This window comes from Pristiophorus japonicus, chromosome 15, assembly GCF_044704955.1.
Source record: "Pristiophorus japonicus isolate sPriJap1 chromosome 15, sPriJap1.hap1, whole genome shotgun sequence".
Taxonomy (NCBI): domain Eukaryota; kingdom Metazoa; phylum Chordata; class Chondrichthyes; family Pristiophoridae; genus Pristiophorus; species Pristiophorus japonicus.
In genome coordinates this window covers 115310374-115327041 of record NC_091991.1, presented here as the reverse complement: position 1 = coordinate 115327041, position 16668 = coordinate 115310374, and the positions used below count along the sequence as shown (strand labels likewise).

Sequence of the window (16668 nt, the reverse complement as noted above, 5' to 3'; positions counted from 1 at the left end):
CAAGTCGCTGGAGATATGTCACCAACGATGTCTCCGCAAGATCCTGGAAATCCCCTGGGAGGACAGGCACACCAACATCAGTGTCCTCATCCAGGCTAACATCCCCAGCATTGAAGCACTGACCACACTCGATCAGCTTTGCTGGGCAGGCCACAGAGTTCACATGCCAGACACGAGACTCCCTAAGCAATTGCTCTTTGCGGAGCTCCTTCATGGCAAATGAGCCAAAGGTGGGCAGCGGAAATGTTACAACGATGCCCTCAAAGCCTCCTTGGTAAAGTGCGACATCACCACTGACACCTGGGAGTTCCTGACCGAAGACCGCCCTAAGTGGAGAAAGTGCAACCGGGAGGGCGCTGATCACCTCGATTCTCAACACTGCGAGCGAAGAGGTCAGGCGCAGGCAGCGAAAGGAGCGTGCGGCAAATCAGTCCCACCCCCACCCCTTCCCCGACGAATGTCTGTCCCACCTGTGACAGGGTCTATGGCTCTCGTATTGGACTGTTCAGCCACCAAAGAACTCATTTTAGGAGTGGAAGCAAGTCTTCCTCGATTCTGACGGACTGCCTATGATGATGATAATGACAGACAGTACTTTTTGTAGTGTGGTCATTGCTGTAATGTAGGAAAAGATCAAAGCTAAGTGGTATGACATTGCTGATTTGGTGCTGAAGGCTCACTTTAACCAACAACGAAGATTGCAACCTCCCATCACCGCCACCAGAGCCATTGCCAGAGCTGCGTTTTTTTTTTACTACTCTTCATTTCACTTTCTAGGAGCTCTGGATCTATGAATTTGCCACTGAGCTACATAAAATGGATTTAACAGTATGAACACTGGGCACCACTTGTGGACTTCTGGAATCTGAATCAAAATATAAAAGCAGCTAAAACAAGACACTCGCAACAGGAAATGACTTTCAATCTCTCTTGGCTAGACACAAATCCAGGTCCAAGAACTGGAACTGTATAAATTACAAATTCACTGCAAACCTTGTAAAGTAGCATTTCAACAGATGAGACTATGCTTTGGGGAATTACTTCACAATTGCAAAAATTAGGGTTGTAAGCATCTTTTAACTGGTATTTAAACACAAGTAGAAATGATGGAAATTGAAGTGAATATGACAAATCAGGTCTATGAGCATCTAAAAATAGGAGATGGCCAGATTCACGTTTCAGACCAGTCCTTTCCTTTTGCAGGGACTGATGGGGCTGCTCAATATTACCGGCATTTTCTGTTTTTATAAGTCATTCTTCTGCAACCAGAACCATGGTTCATTCATGTGAAGACTCACCCCTCCTTCACAGTGCTCTTCAGATTATAGAAACATCCCAGGATCTCCCAAAGGCTTGATTTTGAACCAGATGTTATACATCTTTTATATCGCATTCCAAAAAGAGCACACCCTCAGCAACTGCCAATCCATCAGTCCCTTTTCCACAAAACACACAACACACAACACAAGCTCCAACACAAAGCACCACATCGTCACCCTCCCTCCAATACGACACAGACATTCCCAGCTGCACAGCGATGGACATTATGAACACTGGGCGGGGAAAGTGCAACCGGGAGGGCGCTGAGCACCTCGAGTCTCAACACTGCGAGCGTGAAGCGGTCAGGCGCAGGCAGCGGAAGGAGTGTGCGGCAAATCAGTCCCACCCCCCCTTCCCCCGATGAATGTCTGTCCCACCTGTGACAGGGTCTGTGGCTCTCGTATTGGATTGTTCAGCCACCAAAGAACTCACTTTAGGAATGGAGGCAAGTCTCCCTCGATTCTGACGGACTGCCTATGATGATGATAATGACAGACAGTACTTTTTGTAGTGTGGTCATTGTTGTAATGTAGGAAAAGATCAAAGCTAAGTGGTTTGACATTGCTGATTTGGTGCTGAAGGCTCACTTTAACCAACAACAACTAAGTGCTGTGATAACTCTCATGGTGACTCCGTAAGTTTACTCAGTGACAAGTTGAACCATACAAACTGTACTAGGATGGCCCCTGGTTCAATTCACTGTCTAGTGCAAAATTAGCTGATCTCAAGTCAGGCCAGTAGGGATTTTCAATGCCCCCAAGCTAGGAAGAGGGTGGAGGAGGAGAGAGCAGGAGGGGAGGGGTTAAGTATTCCAATTTGCGAGCGAGCAGCCCGTGCTGAAGTACATGCGTGGACGTGAACAGGGACAGGGACAGGGACAGGGACAGGATTCAGGTGTAACATCTCTCCGGCGAACCATTGGCTGCCACTCACCATCAAGGATCATACCTGAACATCAGGCAGCTGGATATGGCACTGTCGTGTGAGCTGTACTCTAGCGAGCTCTAGGCACATCAGGTGCACATCCAAGTACTTTTTAAATGTGGTGAGGGTTTCCGCCTCTATCACCCTTTCAGGCAGTGAGTTCCAGACCCCCACAACACTCTGCGTGAAGAAATTTCCCCTCAAAACCTTCTACCAATTACATTAAATTTATGCTCCCTGGTTGTTGACCCCTCTACTAGAGGGAAATATCCATTATATCTAGGCCCTCATAATTTTATACACCTCAATGAGGTCTCCCCTCAACCTCCTCTGTTCCACTGAAAATAAACCCAGCCTTTCCAATCTGTCCTCATAGCCAAGATTCTCCACTCCCGGCAACATCCTCGTAAATCTCCTCTGTACCCTCTCCAGTGCAATCATGTCCTTTCTGTAATGTGGTGACCAGAATTACATGCAGTATTCCAGCTGTGGCCTAACCAGTGTTTTATACAGTTCAAGCATAGCCCCCTACTCGAGTATTTTGTGTCTCGGCTAATAAAGGCAATTTAATTTGGGCATCAATCTTTGCCCGTAAGCGGGCGCGGGGTTTGCTGCTGTGATTGGCGGGTGGACGATAGGTCAGTATATGAGGAATATGAGGTGCGCCGAATGTTTGTGGCGGAGGAGCGACGAGAGATTGTGGCGGAGGAGCGACGAAAGATTGTGGCGGTGGTGTGGCAAATGAGGGTACGGGGCCCAAGAAGAGCAGAGGACCCAGAGGCGGCACGGGCCTGCCAACACTGCGATATGTGTGCGCACTAGGTCCATGCAGCAGAGCAGGTCTCCACTCGTCCTGGTTAACCCCTGCCACTGGATAAAGGCCTAGCTCTGTCAAGCCCGTGTGGTGGCTGATGTGCAACGGTCACCACACGTTAAGAAATTCCAAGCACAGACATCTTCCACCGCTTCAACTGGAGTTCAGGACTGGAATATCGGGTCCTTCATTGAAACATCTGTGAACCCATGTGGAAGCAAGTCATCCTCGTTCAAGGGACCGTCTATGATGACAACTCTAGCAAGAAATCAAATGCCTTTGGGAAAGGAGAGAGGCAGAGGAAAAATTAGATAATTGGAATTATTATTTTTAACAAGTTGCTATGCCAAGATTGTCAAGAAATTCCAAAAAAAAACAGAAGAGAACCCAGTGCAATCTAATATTCTGAGAGATTTCAGAGCAGGGAACACTTTTGTTATGAGTTTCTTCAAACAGGACCTGTCAAACCAGTCCTGCTGTCACTTCACACACTTAATGCTAGGTTGCTTCAGAATTGCGAAGACAGCAGTACAGATGGGAACCCCATAAAGAGCACTTCTAGACTTAAAAGACTCCTCTCAACCGTCTATTTTTAAACCCAGGTGATCACCACAATCCATTTTAAGATTCTTTTTAAAACTGTTCACTCAAAAAAAACCACTCCCAGCCTTGCACAATGCAAAAACAAAACAGCGTAGGTAGCATTATATAAACAGAGAATTGCCGAGGGTTCGAGTGTAAACCACACGCTTCCTGAGCAATCGGCTGTCCATCTCAGGCTCCTATGCAATTCGCCGACAACGCTCACCGCATTTCAAGAAGCAAAGTGCTTTGGAAAGCAAGTAAGTGTGAAAGGTGCTAAACAAATACCGACATTTTGTGATGCAGGCCAGTGGCCAAGTAACAAATGCTCAAACTGTTTGGACTGTGTGCGTCTGCACATCCGCCACCGATGGTCTCGTCCTACACTTAGCTGAACCGGATCCCAAAGTCTCTCTCGTGGAACGGACAGGTGGAAGCAAGATTTCACGCCCTCTACTTGTACACAACAGTCCTCATGCAGACGGTCCTGGTGCTTTACAGAGGAGGAGAGGTAGGGGTTGAGTGTAAGAAGCCAAGAGATTTGGGGATAGGGAGACAAAGCCCAGCTGGAGTTTTAAGGGAGGATTTTGAAAGGGGAGCGAGGTGGCAGGATGGAGTGGTCTTGGAAGCAAGACCCAGAGAGTCAGACATTAATATTAAACATTTAACATCATGCTGAAATTAATGTGATCTTCCAGGTACCTATAGCCTTAAAAGTATGCTTTGCAAAAAGAATAGGGGCAGGGGAAAGAATTTAACCAGCAATTTTCCCCAAGCCTCAAGGTGGTAGAATTGGTGAGAGGCTGACTGCTTTCGAAGATAATGTGTGTGAATTCGTTCTATCCAAGTCCCTATTGTACAACCCTTCACCCTGTGAAAGTAAACCATGAGAAGGCAGTGAGCACAGATTCTCGATAAAGAAACTGTTTCTTTTAAGAAAAATTTAGACGGCATTTCCACATGTTCTGAAATCATCCCCCACTCACTCTTCCCCAAGTCAGAATTTCAAACATGGTCACAGAAACCCTCCCTTTAAGTTGCCAAGTGTGCTGAAGAGAGTTTTTAAATAAGTGAAAGATACACACTGTAGGTAGTGCTGGACAACTTCAAATGCATTTATTTGACTAATCAAGGAGACAGCCACTGTGCCAGTGCCTATAGAGCTAATGGATAAATTTAAAATTAGGCCAATACTTTTCAGAGTGCAATAATCCTATGACTAGTTATAGAGCTAAGCTGAGGCTGTAATATGCCTGCACTGTAACAATGAGCATATCATCCCTCAAGCACTGCAGGCTTTATGCAGCAATCAATTAATCTGCAGCAAGTTTCACTGTGGGAGGACTTGCAGTGAATGTCTATGGCACTGTACTGAGCTACGCAACATTCAGTCACCTGCATCAAGTTATAGATATTATAAATGAGTCCACACCCAGATCAGCCACGATCTTGTTGAATGGCGGAGCAGGCTCGAGGGGCTAGATGGCCTTCTCCTGTTCCTAATTCTTATGTTCTTATGTTCTCTTGACACTAAAAATGCACTGCAAGCTGACCATACTTGGTATAGTGCACAGTGCAAGAGAATCTGGTAACCAGCTTTTGTTTTGCTGCTCTGACTGGAGCTGCAGTAGTCCCTTCTACTGTACTAATACTGCACACTCCTTCTGTGCCAAGCTGTCACTGTGTTTGGTGCAGTGGGGCAGACACCAGCTTATCAGCTGAAGCATCTCTCTTTTGGCACAAACTAGCACAAGATTTCAACAGTTCAGTTCACATTTCACTCATATCAAACAGCTGTAAATCTGACTAATAAACCTCTATTTATAACCTTATGTTAAAACTACTCCAATGCACTTCATACAACAAATTCTTTTTTGAACTGCATTAACTTGTGTACACCACCTGTCCAACATCCCAGGCCCATAATGGCACTGGATACCTGCACAATACTGTGCCCTTCCCCTAGATGGGGCCCCGGGGGGGCGGGGGGAAGGGGGTAGAAGAGATTTAGCAGCACCCCATTCATACTGGCATCACATGGTATTGTGCTTTTATACAACCCATCAGTCCTGACCCATTTCCTACTGTCTATTCCCAAAGTAGCAGTATCCTTATTCATCAGCAGACTACATTATCCATTAATATTTCATTATTTATAGATATACAGAGACAAAAGGCATTCCTTTTCATGCTGTTTTACCCCACTTGACTTGGGGCACAAATTTACATAAACCTTTCCATGTGCAAACTTCTGAACAGGAATTAAAACGTAGATTGATCGCCACTTGTGTTTACCTAAAGCAAGGCACAGATCAACTTAAACACAGCTCCACCTCAGCAGCCGAATAATACGTAGTGCATAAATAGTACAACACGCCTGTCATAAGACAGCTCATCACCCGTTACCAGGGGCAACAGCATAGGTGACCCTTCGAGTGGCTTTAAGAATATTCAGAGGTTGGATCTCCAGTTTTGTAATATTTAATCTCTTCCCCTGCTCCCACTGAAAGCATGTTTATGTCAGAAGGAAGTGGAATCTTGGCTGCCCACAGCTTAAGCTGAACACACAAAGCAGCGTATTACCTCAGATATCCTGCCTTTCTCTCCCACGTTCTATTTATTACAGTGACATGATTACAGCAACACCTTTTTGCAAGAAATTGATTACTAAATGGCCATCTGGCTTACTGGAAGGCCCCGTTTGATTTCTGATTATCTGGCTCCTTACTTTTCAATGGCTCTCGATACAAGAAAGGAACAATGTAGGATAAAGATACTCCAAAAAGGGGCAAAGTTTAGCAAGAACCCTTTCTCCAATTGCATCCTCGATTTTAGGCCACTTGCTATCCAGGAGAGGTCATCTGCATCCATGATCAACTGCATTTGTTTTAATGGGGACTGTACCTTCGGAGCCAACTGGGACTGCCCAACACCAGGAAAACAGCACACGCTGGCAACCAACAAGCACTAAAACAGCTGATCACTGCTGCAACATCAGCTCTCGCCGAACCCTTGGTGATTATGGGCCAATGCAGCAGAGGTCTGGATGAAGCCACATTGGCTGGCGGTGGACAGCTGCCCCCAGAGCCCTTCCAGCACGCTGGAGTACTTCTATTACAAAGCATTTCATTTTAGACTTTCTAGTTGACTTTTCAAAAATACTTACGGTATAAATCAAATAGCTCCAAAACTTACACCAAATATGCAGCAATTCACAATAAAGTCAACAAAATGCAAGGCAGGCATTTCTACATTGCTCTTCAAGTTCGTAGTTGAAGAATTTCATATAGCATCCAGATCCCCCACCAAAACCCATAACCAACATCTTCACGGCTGCCACAATGACAGCAGCTCCTATTCAGTACAAACTAGTCCTCTGAATGATGTCACAAGTCCAAGACCATGGCAACAGCCAGTCATTCAACTCATGACATCAGTGCAACAGCTCAGTGAGATTTCAAAAATTTGAAAAATGATATTTTACATATTCAGAGTTTAAAGCTTTTCGGTAGTTTAATGAATGGACCATCTTTGAATCAGATTGAGGAATTACTTCCAACAGTCTAATTTTTTTTTTTAAATGGGGCCAGTGCCTCTGTCACTTGATGTGGCGTAGTCTCTGACAAGGCCCAAGTAACCAGATTTTCACCTACAGGGTGTTTGAATGATATACTCCCGACTCTGGCTACCTTTCAGTGAACCTTCCTTTATGGAACACTTGGGCACTATCCCTGGTTATCAGGTGAACTGAGCAAACTCGAGTCTCAACTTTATCCATAGCCCATTTCTGTAGGAAATACCAGAACACGCCAATCAGCAGACAAGATATGTTGGTACAATTATTCTTTCAATCTGGCTCACACAATTGATATCAAGCATCACCATGTCAATATCCAGCAGTGAAGACAATCTTAACCTCCATTCTACTCTTGGTTGAAAAGCTGAACTCCAATTATCCCTGAATTAGCTATACAGTTGATATCCCATCACTATTTCTCCTAACCATTGTGGCTGTTTTTTTGGGGGTGGAGTTGGGGAAAGAGGGTTAAGGGGGGTCCAGATTGGACTGACATCATCTCACCAGCTGCTGCAACAGGTTTCCCCAACCGTTTATCTTCTATGTTCTTTGACACATTCCAACTCTTCACCGTGCCGACTCAGGAACTTATTGCATGGATTAGATTGAAAGTAGCAAAGGCCACTCCTTTATCTCATCTTGTTGGAAAGGCTTCCCGTTAAACTGCTTTGCAACAATGAACACAGACCTTTCGCTGAGCCCTATGCAATGGTAATGATGTTCCTACTCAAGGAAGTACCTATAATCAGAATTTTTCCTTGTGTTTTACAGATAAACCATTTCAGACAGACTGGTACCTGGATTAGAGTATCGATAATACAAGGGCTGTTATGCCCTATTCTGAGAATTAAACTTTGTATAGGTTACCATAGTCAGACATTCAGTATTTATATCTATGGGGTGGGGCATGCTTAGAGGAAGCCATTTCCTCTTTGTCCTCCAAATTCCTGCATGCTTACAACAGATACATATTGTATCGAAGATAAATTTCTCAGTAGGGATTATTGTTAAATGCCAAAAACATTGTTATACAGTATCATTTGAAAAAGGAATAAGAAGTCCTTGAACATCTTGTTGCCTCCCAAATCTCTGTTCATATTTCCCACAACACCATGTTTGAACATTTCCAATCTGGTTACCGTCCCCCCACAGTACAAAAGACCCTAATCAAAGTCACAAATTACCTCCTCTGTGACTGTAGTGCACTGACCCTCTTCATTCTTCTCGACCAGTCTGCAATCTTTGATGTGGCCACTATCTCAGACTGAACCAGACTGTTCGTATCCTTGGCTTCCTACCTGACCCCAAGCTTAGATTCCGACCGCATATCCTATCCACCACAAAGACTGCCCTACTTCCACCTCCATATCATCGCCCATTTCTGCCCCAACGCTAAAACCTTCTTTTACTTCATACTTTTATTACCGACAGACTTGACTATTGAGTAGACTGGGTCTTTACTCGGAGTTCAGAAGGATGAGGGGTGATCTTATAGAAACATTTAAAATAATGAAAGGAATAGACAAGATAGAGGCAGAGAGGTTGTTTCCACTGGTCGGGGAGACTAGAACTAGGGGGCACAGCCTCAAAATACGGGGGAGCCAATTTAAAACCGAGTTAAGAAGGAATTTCTTCTCCCAAAGGGTTGTGAATTTGTGGAATTCTCTGCCCAAGGAAGCAGTTGAGGCTAGCTCATTGAATGTATTCAAATCACAGATAGATAGATTTTTAACCAATAAGGGAATTAAGGGTTACGAGGAGTGGGCGGGTAAGTAGAGCTGAGTCCACGGCCAGATCAGCCATGATCTTGTTGAATGGCGGAGCAGGCTCGAGGGGCTAGATGGCCTACTTCTGTTCCTAATTCTTATGTTCTTATGTTCCAATGATCTCCTGGCTGACCTCCCATCTTCCACCCTTCATAAACTTGAGCTCGTCCAAGATTGCCGCCCATATCCTAACCCGCACCAAGTCCCGTTCATCCATCAAGTTTCCTGCTAAGCAGTGCAGCCAGGCAGCGCTCTGGAGTTCCCGCACAGACCGCTCACCGGCTATTAAATGGGGAAAATTTGAATGGGCTGCACAGCCACTTAAAGGGAGCATGCACACAAAAAAAAAATTAATAGGAAACATTTCCCATCATCTCTGTGCTCGCTGATCTACATTCTCTCCCGGTCCACCAATGGCACAATTTTTAAATTCTCATTGTGTAAAGAACCTGCCAGGTTTCACTCCTCCCTGTCTCTCCAACCTCTTCCAGCTCTTGTAAGATAAGGAAAAAAAGTCGAGATAAAAAAGAATAAAACACAATGATTAACTGCTCCTTCAGGCAGCACCTTTCAGAATGACAAAGCTTTACTGAGGAAAGCAAACAGCAAAAATAGTACTAGGTCACAAACTCTCTCGCAAGCCATTGCTGAGAATGCCAATTATAAGCAGCCAGATGTCACTAAAGTTTCTAATATCAGTTTTACAGCTTTCCCACAGATACTCCAAAGATGGATTTATATTTGTAATATGGGATTACTTTAAATTTGATGTACAAGTTTATTAATTGGATCTATATGAAGGAGAACTGATATTACAACCAGTTTATGTACAACGGGAATGCACACATACAGCAGCCATTTGGACAGAGTGCATATGTGAGGGATTTTCCTGTATCCACACAGCTTGCAAGCCGTAACTTTAAGCCAGGGAGACCCAACTCTCAACTAGGATTCAGCAAACAAATGACATGGCAAATGCATGGCAGATGAAGTATAATGTGGATAAATGGTTATCCACTTTGGTGGTAACAACAGAGAGACAGACTTATCTGAATGGTGACAGATTAGGAAAAGGGGAGGTGCAACGAGACCTGGGTGTCATGGTACATCAGTCATTGAAGGTCAGCATGCAGGTACAGCAGGTGGTTAAGAAAGCAAATGGCATGTTGGCCTTCATAGCAAGGGGATTTGAGTACAAGGGCAGGGAGGTGTTACTACAGTTGCACAGGGCCTTGGTGAGGCCACACCTGGAGTATTGTGTACAGTTTTGGTCTCCTAACTTGAGGAAGGACATTCTTGCTATTGAGGGAGTGCAGCGAAGGTTAACCGGACTGATTCCCAGGATGGCGGGACTGACATATCAAGAAAGACTGGATCAACTGGGCTTGTATTCACTGGAGTTCAGAAGAATGAGAGGGGATCTCATAGAAACATTTAAAATTCTGATGGGTTTAGACAGGTTAGATGCAGGAAGAATGTTCCCAATGTTGGGGAAGTCCAGAACCAGGGGTCACAGTCTAAGGATAAGGGGTAAGCCATTTAGGACCGAGATGAGGAGAAACTTCTTCACCCAGAGAGTGGTGAACCTGTGGAATTCTCTACCACAGAAAGTTGTTGAGGCCAATTCACTAAATATATTCAAAAAGGAGTTAGATGTAGTCCTTACTACTAGGGGGATCAAGGGGTATGGCGAGAAAGCAGGAATGGGGTACTGAACTTGCATGTTCAGCCATGAACTCATTGAATGGCGGTGCAGGCTCGAAGGGCTGAATGGCCTGCTCCTGCACCTATTTTCTATGTTTCTATGTTTCCTTTGGTGATGATTAACAAGGTGCTACTAAAACGGACAGTAAATTTATTTTCAAAGAACTTGCTCGTTAATCTTTTCCCTCCATGTTTGGCTATATCAGAAAGCCTGCCCCTGGCTTTAAGGCCAGATTGGAGGTACCAGAAGAATGGAAGGTGGCTGAGTCCGTACCTTTGTCTGGATTGTAATATCATCCATAAATGTTTAATCAATGAAGGTAGCTCCAGATTCCGTACTACTCTTGGGGACTGGTTTCTCCAATTATTTCTGTCTCCGAGTTTGAATGTGAAGTGATGGTAAGAAAAGTACATTTTCAAGAATAGAAAATGAGAACTAACTTTTTGAACAATTTGTCCAACCACTAACAATGTACCCAACATTCAACAAATCTTTACTCAACGACAGGGACACACAAACTCTGGTCTTCCATTTTTTTTTAAATAAATGTGCGAAGTTCTGCTGCCACCCACAGCAATACAATAGCTCAGTAACACCCTGATGCACTGTTTCAGGCCAGCAAGATCAACCAGGAGCCAGCTAACATCATGAGACAATGGTATTTGAGAAATGTGCTTAGCAGATTCATACAAGCTTCACCATTAAATCTCACTCTGCTGACTGACACTTTCAGAGCATTGGCCCCTACTATCAAGCTCGAGTTTCAAGCAGGGAGACCATCTTCAAAAAAACAAGCCCACAAGAAATTTCAACTGACACCAAGAATGATATAAACAGGAGATCTCTCAGTCAACATGTCTCATTCCCTTGCAGAGCTCTGTGTGCTTAACACCAAGTGGAGGGGAGGGTATGGAGTGAAGAGACACATCATCATGACAGATATCTTGTGTAACAAGGCAAAATCTAGAGATAAAATCTAAAAAGGTGGGTTCCCCAGAAACAATTTCTTGTGTCAACCTTTCAAATACAAAATTGCACTGAAGAAATTGAGGTACGTGAGCTATCAGGCACTCTGCCCTCCAAGGTAAGGAGACTCCTTTGTGCAAAATTGGAACAGATATAAATCGAAATCCGAGTGACCCGCTATAAGTATAGCAAAACACGGGTGCCTCACCTTTTACAGCTCAATATTGATGGGAGTAATTTGTGTCCCAAACACACTGCACCCGTCATGTTAAATTGAAGCCAGACATGGTATGCTGCTCCTCAGAATCTGTTTCAGATTTTGTCTAAACCGGTGCAATTTGAATTTCCTAGTTTTAGGATTTACTTTTTCCTTGCTGAAATAGTCCAATCTCACTGAAGCTATCCCCTTTCCAGTTGGAGCTGGGGCTGGAACTTTATTCTACCATAGCTCCTGTGTGACAAAGACAATAACCCAACACCTTTCTCCCGCTCCTCATAATATCGAACGCATCTCTAGGTATTGACCACATTTAAGTGATGATAGTCATACAGCAGATGCAGGATGGGTGCACAAAACTAAAGTCAGGAGCCAAGATCCATTATCATTTCACTCTCCAATAGATGTTTCATTAATTTAAAAAAAAAGTTTTCCTCGACAGGCAGGAAGAATAACCCAATAGATTAAATTCCACTGCATGCACTGCATGGCTCTTAAATCATGAAGGCTCGGAGATCTGGCTGGACCTCTTTGGCGAGCAAGATCAGCAGACACCAATTTGCATCGAACGCGTTTTCTAAAAGGGGCTTATTTCAATGTAGCCTTTTCCCCCAAAATAAAACCCTAATCAGACCAAACCCGGCCCAGCCTCAGACAGCAGCCCAGGTACCAAGAACTGGGCCCCGGCCCGAGCATCCCTCGAATCCACAGTCGGGTTTAATTGGTGTGTTTCACAGGGCCATTCAAAGAATCGCCTGAGCATTACCCCAGTGGGACAGAAACATTTACTGCCCCAGCGGGGACTACACCCCTCCCGGCCAGGCCCAGTGAGGGGGCGGCACCGCTCCCGGGCAGAGTTAAATGCGGATCACTCTGCTGCTGCTCTCCTACCTGGTCCGCTCCGTAGCTGCTGGCGATCTGGCAGAAATCCTCCAGCCGAATCAGTCCTTCCCCGGTCGGGTCAAACATGTCGAACACCACCCGCAGCCTCTCGCACTCCCCCGGCTCTATCCCCGGGGGCTGTAACTCAATCCCCAGGGTCCCGTCCCCCTTCAGCCCCGGGGGCTGTAACTCTATCCCCGGGGTCCCGTCCCCCTCCGGCCCCGGGGGCTGTAACTCTATCCCCGGGGTCCCGTCCCCCTCCGGCCCCGGGGGCTGTAACTCTATCCCCGGGGTCCCGTCCCCCTCCGGCCCCGGGGCAGGCTCCATACCCAGCTTGTGGCGCTTCTCCGATTCCCCTTCACTGGGGGTCGGTCCGCTCCATTCCGGCACCGGTCTGCAGGCTCTCACTCTGCCCAGCCCCTCACTCCCAGGCCTCGGTCTCCCTCACTCCCCGCTCCCGGGCCCCGGTCTCCCTCACTCCCCCGATGCCCCTTACTCCCTCTCCCCCGGACCTCGTTGACTCCCCGCTCCCTCACTCTCGGGCCTCGCTATCTCCCGCTCCCTCACTCTCGGGCCTCGCTGTATCCCGGTCCCTCACTCTTGGGCCTCGCTGTATCCCAGTCCCCTCACTCTCGGGCCTCGCTGTATCCCAGTCCCCTCACTCTTTCCCCCGGCAGCTCAGCGCCGCCATCACTCGGATCAGCGATGACGTAATCCGTCTCATCGCGCCCGCGCGGCCCTGGAGACGCTGCATAGCAACCGCGCGCCCGCCAATGGCAGCAGAGCGCGCGCGCCGCCGGTAGGCAGAGCTGGGCCACTGCACCGCGCGTTCTCCAACCAACCAAACAATGCACCGCGGGGGCGCACACTCTCCAACATAATGCAGTGGGGAGGGGGCGCACGCTGTCCAACATAATGCAATGGGGACAGACTCCCACCATCCAAAGAATGCAATGGAGATGGGAGAGTACATTCTCCAACCAACGGAAGAATGCAATGGGGAGCGATTCTGTTATCATACAAGAGATTCCCAGGTGGATTCAATGTGAATACGGACAAATCCTGTGCAGATATCACAATCATCGTTGTATTCTAGCACTGTAATTATCCCACCGTATACACCAATGCAAGTGTGCGGTTTTGTTACTAATTTCTAAAACAAAATCAACTAGAACCCACATAAATCAACTAGAACCCACATTGACAGAAAAAGGAAAATGTCTCCATCACACAGGGACATAACACGTGTACGTCCGTAAGCAGTATCACAACATGCCTCACTGCCCCTCCCTTGCAAAGTAAAGGATTCGGCGTGTAACTGCCCTCAAAAAGATATGTCAGCATAAGACATGTGGCCCAAGCCTCCCCGTTCCTATAACTATATTTACCTGCATCTTCAGTTGTATTACCGGCAGTGAAATGTTGAAAACGATTTAGATAAGTTAAACTGAAGCCAATTGATGACACCTGGCTCTAGCAACCAATCTCCGGGCTTCCAGTTGCCCAGTACCGGGCCTCCGAGGTGCGTGACTCCTCTGGTTGGAATATTGGTCGAGTTAATTCCAAAGATGATGGGGTCCCCCAGACATTTACCTTTGGCTGAAGCTGATGGACAGACCAACACTGATCCAAATTCCGGTAGGGAAAGAGTGGGGGAAATAAAAGTATTTCCCAACTCGCACTAAAGTCCCTTTACAGGTGCCCCGCCACTTGCTGCATTAGCAAATAGTTAAAGGATTCACCGTCCTCAATCTTTGGGCTGAAGAACATAACAAACTGCGATTAAAAAGTTATCCAAACATTCACCTGTAACAGTGCGATGGTGTGATTGTCAAGAACAGGATAGGAGTTAGGCCACCCGCTTCCACTTTTCGCTGCTTGAGGCAATCGTTCCTCTCATTGGTTTTGCTGGGGAGGGTGGTTTATTTGAGGAAAGGAGCTGTCTGCCTACCCTCTCCTCTTGCCGTTGGCTGTGCTGAAGGACAGGCAATCTTCTCTCCTTTCATTGGGTTAATCGGGTTGGGAGGGGGCGGTCCATGTGCTCTCCTCTTTCATTGTTTAGACTAGAGATAGCCCACCCGCTTCTCTCATTGGTTGAGAAAAGGGGGTATCTTTCACTTTCATTGGTTGTGCTATAACTACATCCTCAACTATTTTTAGTAACTTTCAGTCAAGTGCCCCCCCTTTTTTTGAAGGCACCAAAAACTACAAATTAACAATTGAAAATTAAAGGGAAGCTTTTTCAAATCAAATCAAATCAAATTAAAATTCTGTTCCCTGTTGAAATGATGCACTCCAGTCCCTCAGGTGCCCACCTCTCGCAGAAGGCCGCAAGCATACCGGTGGACATCGCGTGCATCCATCTCCAGGAACACCCTGGTTCGAATGTAACCGTGGAAGAGAGGCAGGCAGTCGGGCTGAACGACACCCTCGACCGCCTGCTGCCTGGACCGATTAATGGCCATCATGGACCGATTAATGGCCACCATGGCCATGCCCAGGAGCAGTCCTACGAGGAGGCCTTCCGACCTGCCCGCTCCCCTCCGCACAGGGTACCCAAAGATCAGGAGCGTGGGACTGAAGTGCAACCAGAATTTGAGGAGCTGCCCCTTGAAATATTGGAACAGGGGCTGCAACCTCACACACTCTACATAAACATGGAAAACGGACTCTTCCAGACCGCAGAAATTGCAGGCGACCTGGGACGACATCCTCATTCAGCCTAATATCACCCTCCCTCTCCCCACTACTCTTTCCCCAGCAACTGTATCAGATGCAACACCTGTCCATTTGCTTCTTCCCATGAGATTCCAAACCCTTTCCGAGAGAGACAGCAATTTACACATCGCTCTTCCAATCTGATCATAACAGGTCTCCTTTATATTGGGGAGACCAAAATAGGTTAGGTGAGCACTTCGCTGAACATCAATGTTCTGTCGGCAACCATGACCCTGATCTTCCCGTGGACCACTTCATCCTTGCTTCCTATTCCAATCTTTCCAACTTTGGCACCCTAGACGGTTCCAACCAGGCTTCCGAAACCTTGCCTCAGTATTTTTGAACTTTGGAGCCCTCCAGTCTGAACATCAACTGCTTCAGATCTCAACCCACTCTGATTTTCCTGTTGGATTCTCCTATCCACATTCCATCACATTCCCTTTTATTTTGGAGGCATGTTTGACTCACCCCTTGTTTGCCTGACTGAGGGCCTTTATATAGATTATAGCCCACTACACCTCTTTCTGCATTTTAACAGGAAAAGCTATTGAATGTATTAGCTGCGTCTTTGTGAAAGCAGTTAGATATCTGTACTGCAGACCTACTAATTCTCCTGTACTGTTTTATTTTGATAAGTTTTATAAAAGGATTCTCCTGATTACTGTACCAAGTTTTGTGAGGAGCATTGTGACCAAAACTCTTTCAGACATTGACTGACCTGCTGTGCACGTTTCGTCTTTATTTCAGATTTCCAGAATTTATTTTTGTTTTCTCTTTAACTCTGCTTATTTTATTGCCTTGGCTGAGGTAAAAGTTAGTGTCTCCACTTCACACTTCAATCAGCTGCAGGGATCAATCAAGAGCGTTATTGTCCCCGCAGGGAAGAAAGTTAACATTGAATATTCCTCCTGTGACTGACCTCTGGGAGTCTGGCCGACCCTTCACTCAGTCACTCACTCAGCTGGCATTAGGGAAGGGGGAGGAGAGATTACACTTGGTCTGCACTTTCCCCTGTTACATCTCTAACTTTTTCCTGTTCCGATAAAAGGTTATCGACCTGATACATTAACGATATTTCTCTCTCCACAGATGCTGCCTGACCTGCTGAGTATTTCCAGCATTTTCTATTTTTATTTCGGATTTCCAGCATCCGCAATATTTTGCTTTTATATTCTTCTCATTGGCTCCGCTTAGAAC

At 46.1% G+C, this 16668-nt stretch overlaps 1 protein-coding gene across 3 annotated transcripts in view; it reads right to left on the bottom strand.

Moving 5' to 3' along the window:
* rab11fip3 (RAB11 family interacting protein 3 (class II)) overlaps positions 1-14642 on the bottom strand; it is a 108125-nt gene extending 93483 nt beyond the window's left edge. Inside the window, exon 1 of one of the 3 annotated variants that reach the window (XM_070900857.1) lies at positions 14560-14642. Coding sequence is in view for 2 of the 3 variants with exons in the window: in XM_070900855.1 (XP_070756956.1) it covers positions 12763-13080 (318 nt within the window). In the remaining variant the exon portion in view is untranslated. Of the gene's footprint in view, positions 1-12762; positions 13139-14141; positions 14280-14559 lie in introns of those variants that run through there. The other 2 variants (XM_070900856.1, XM_070900855.1) reach the window with 2 other exon arrangements.
* Positions 14643-16668: the final 2026 nt, after the last annotated feature.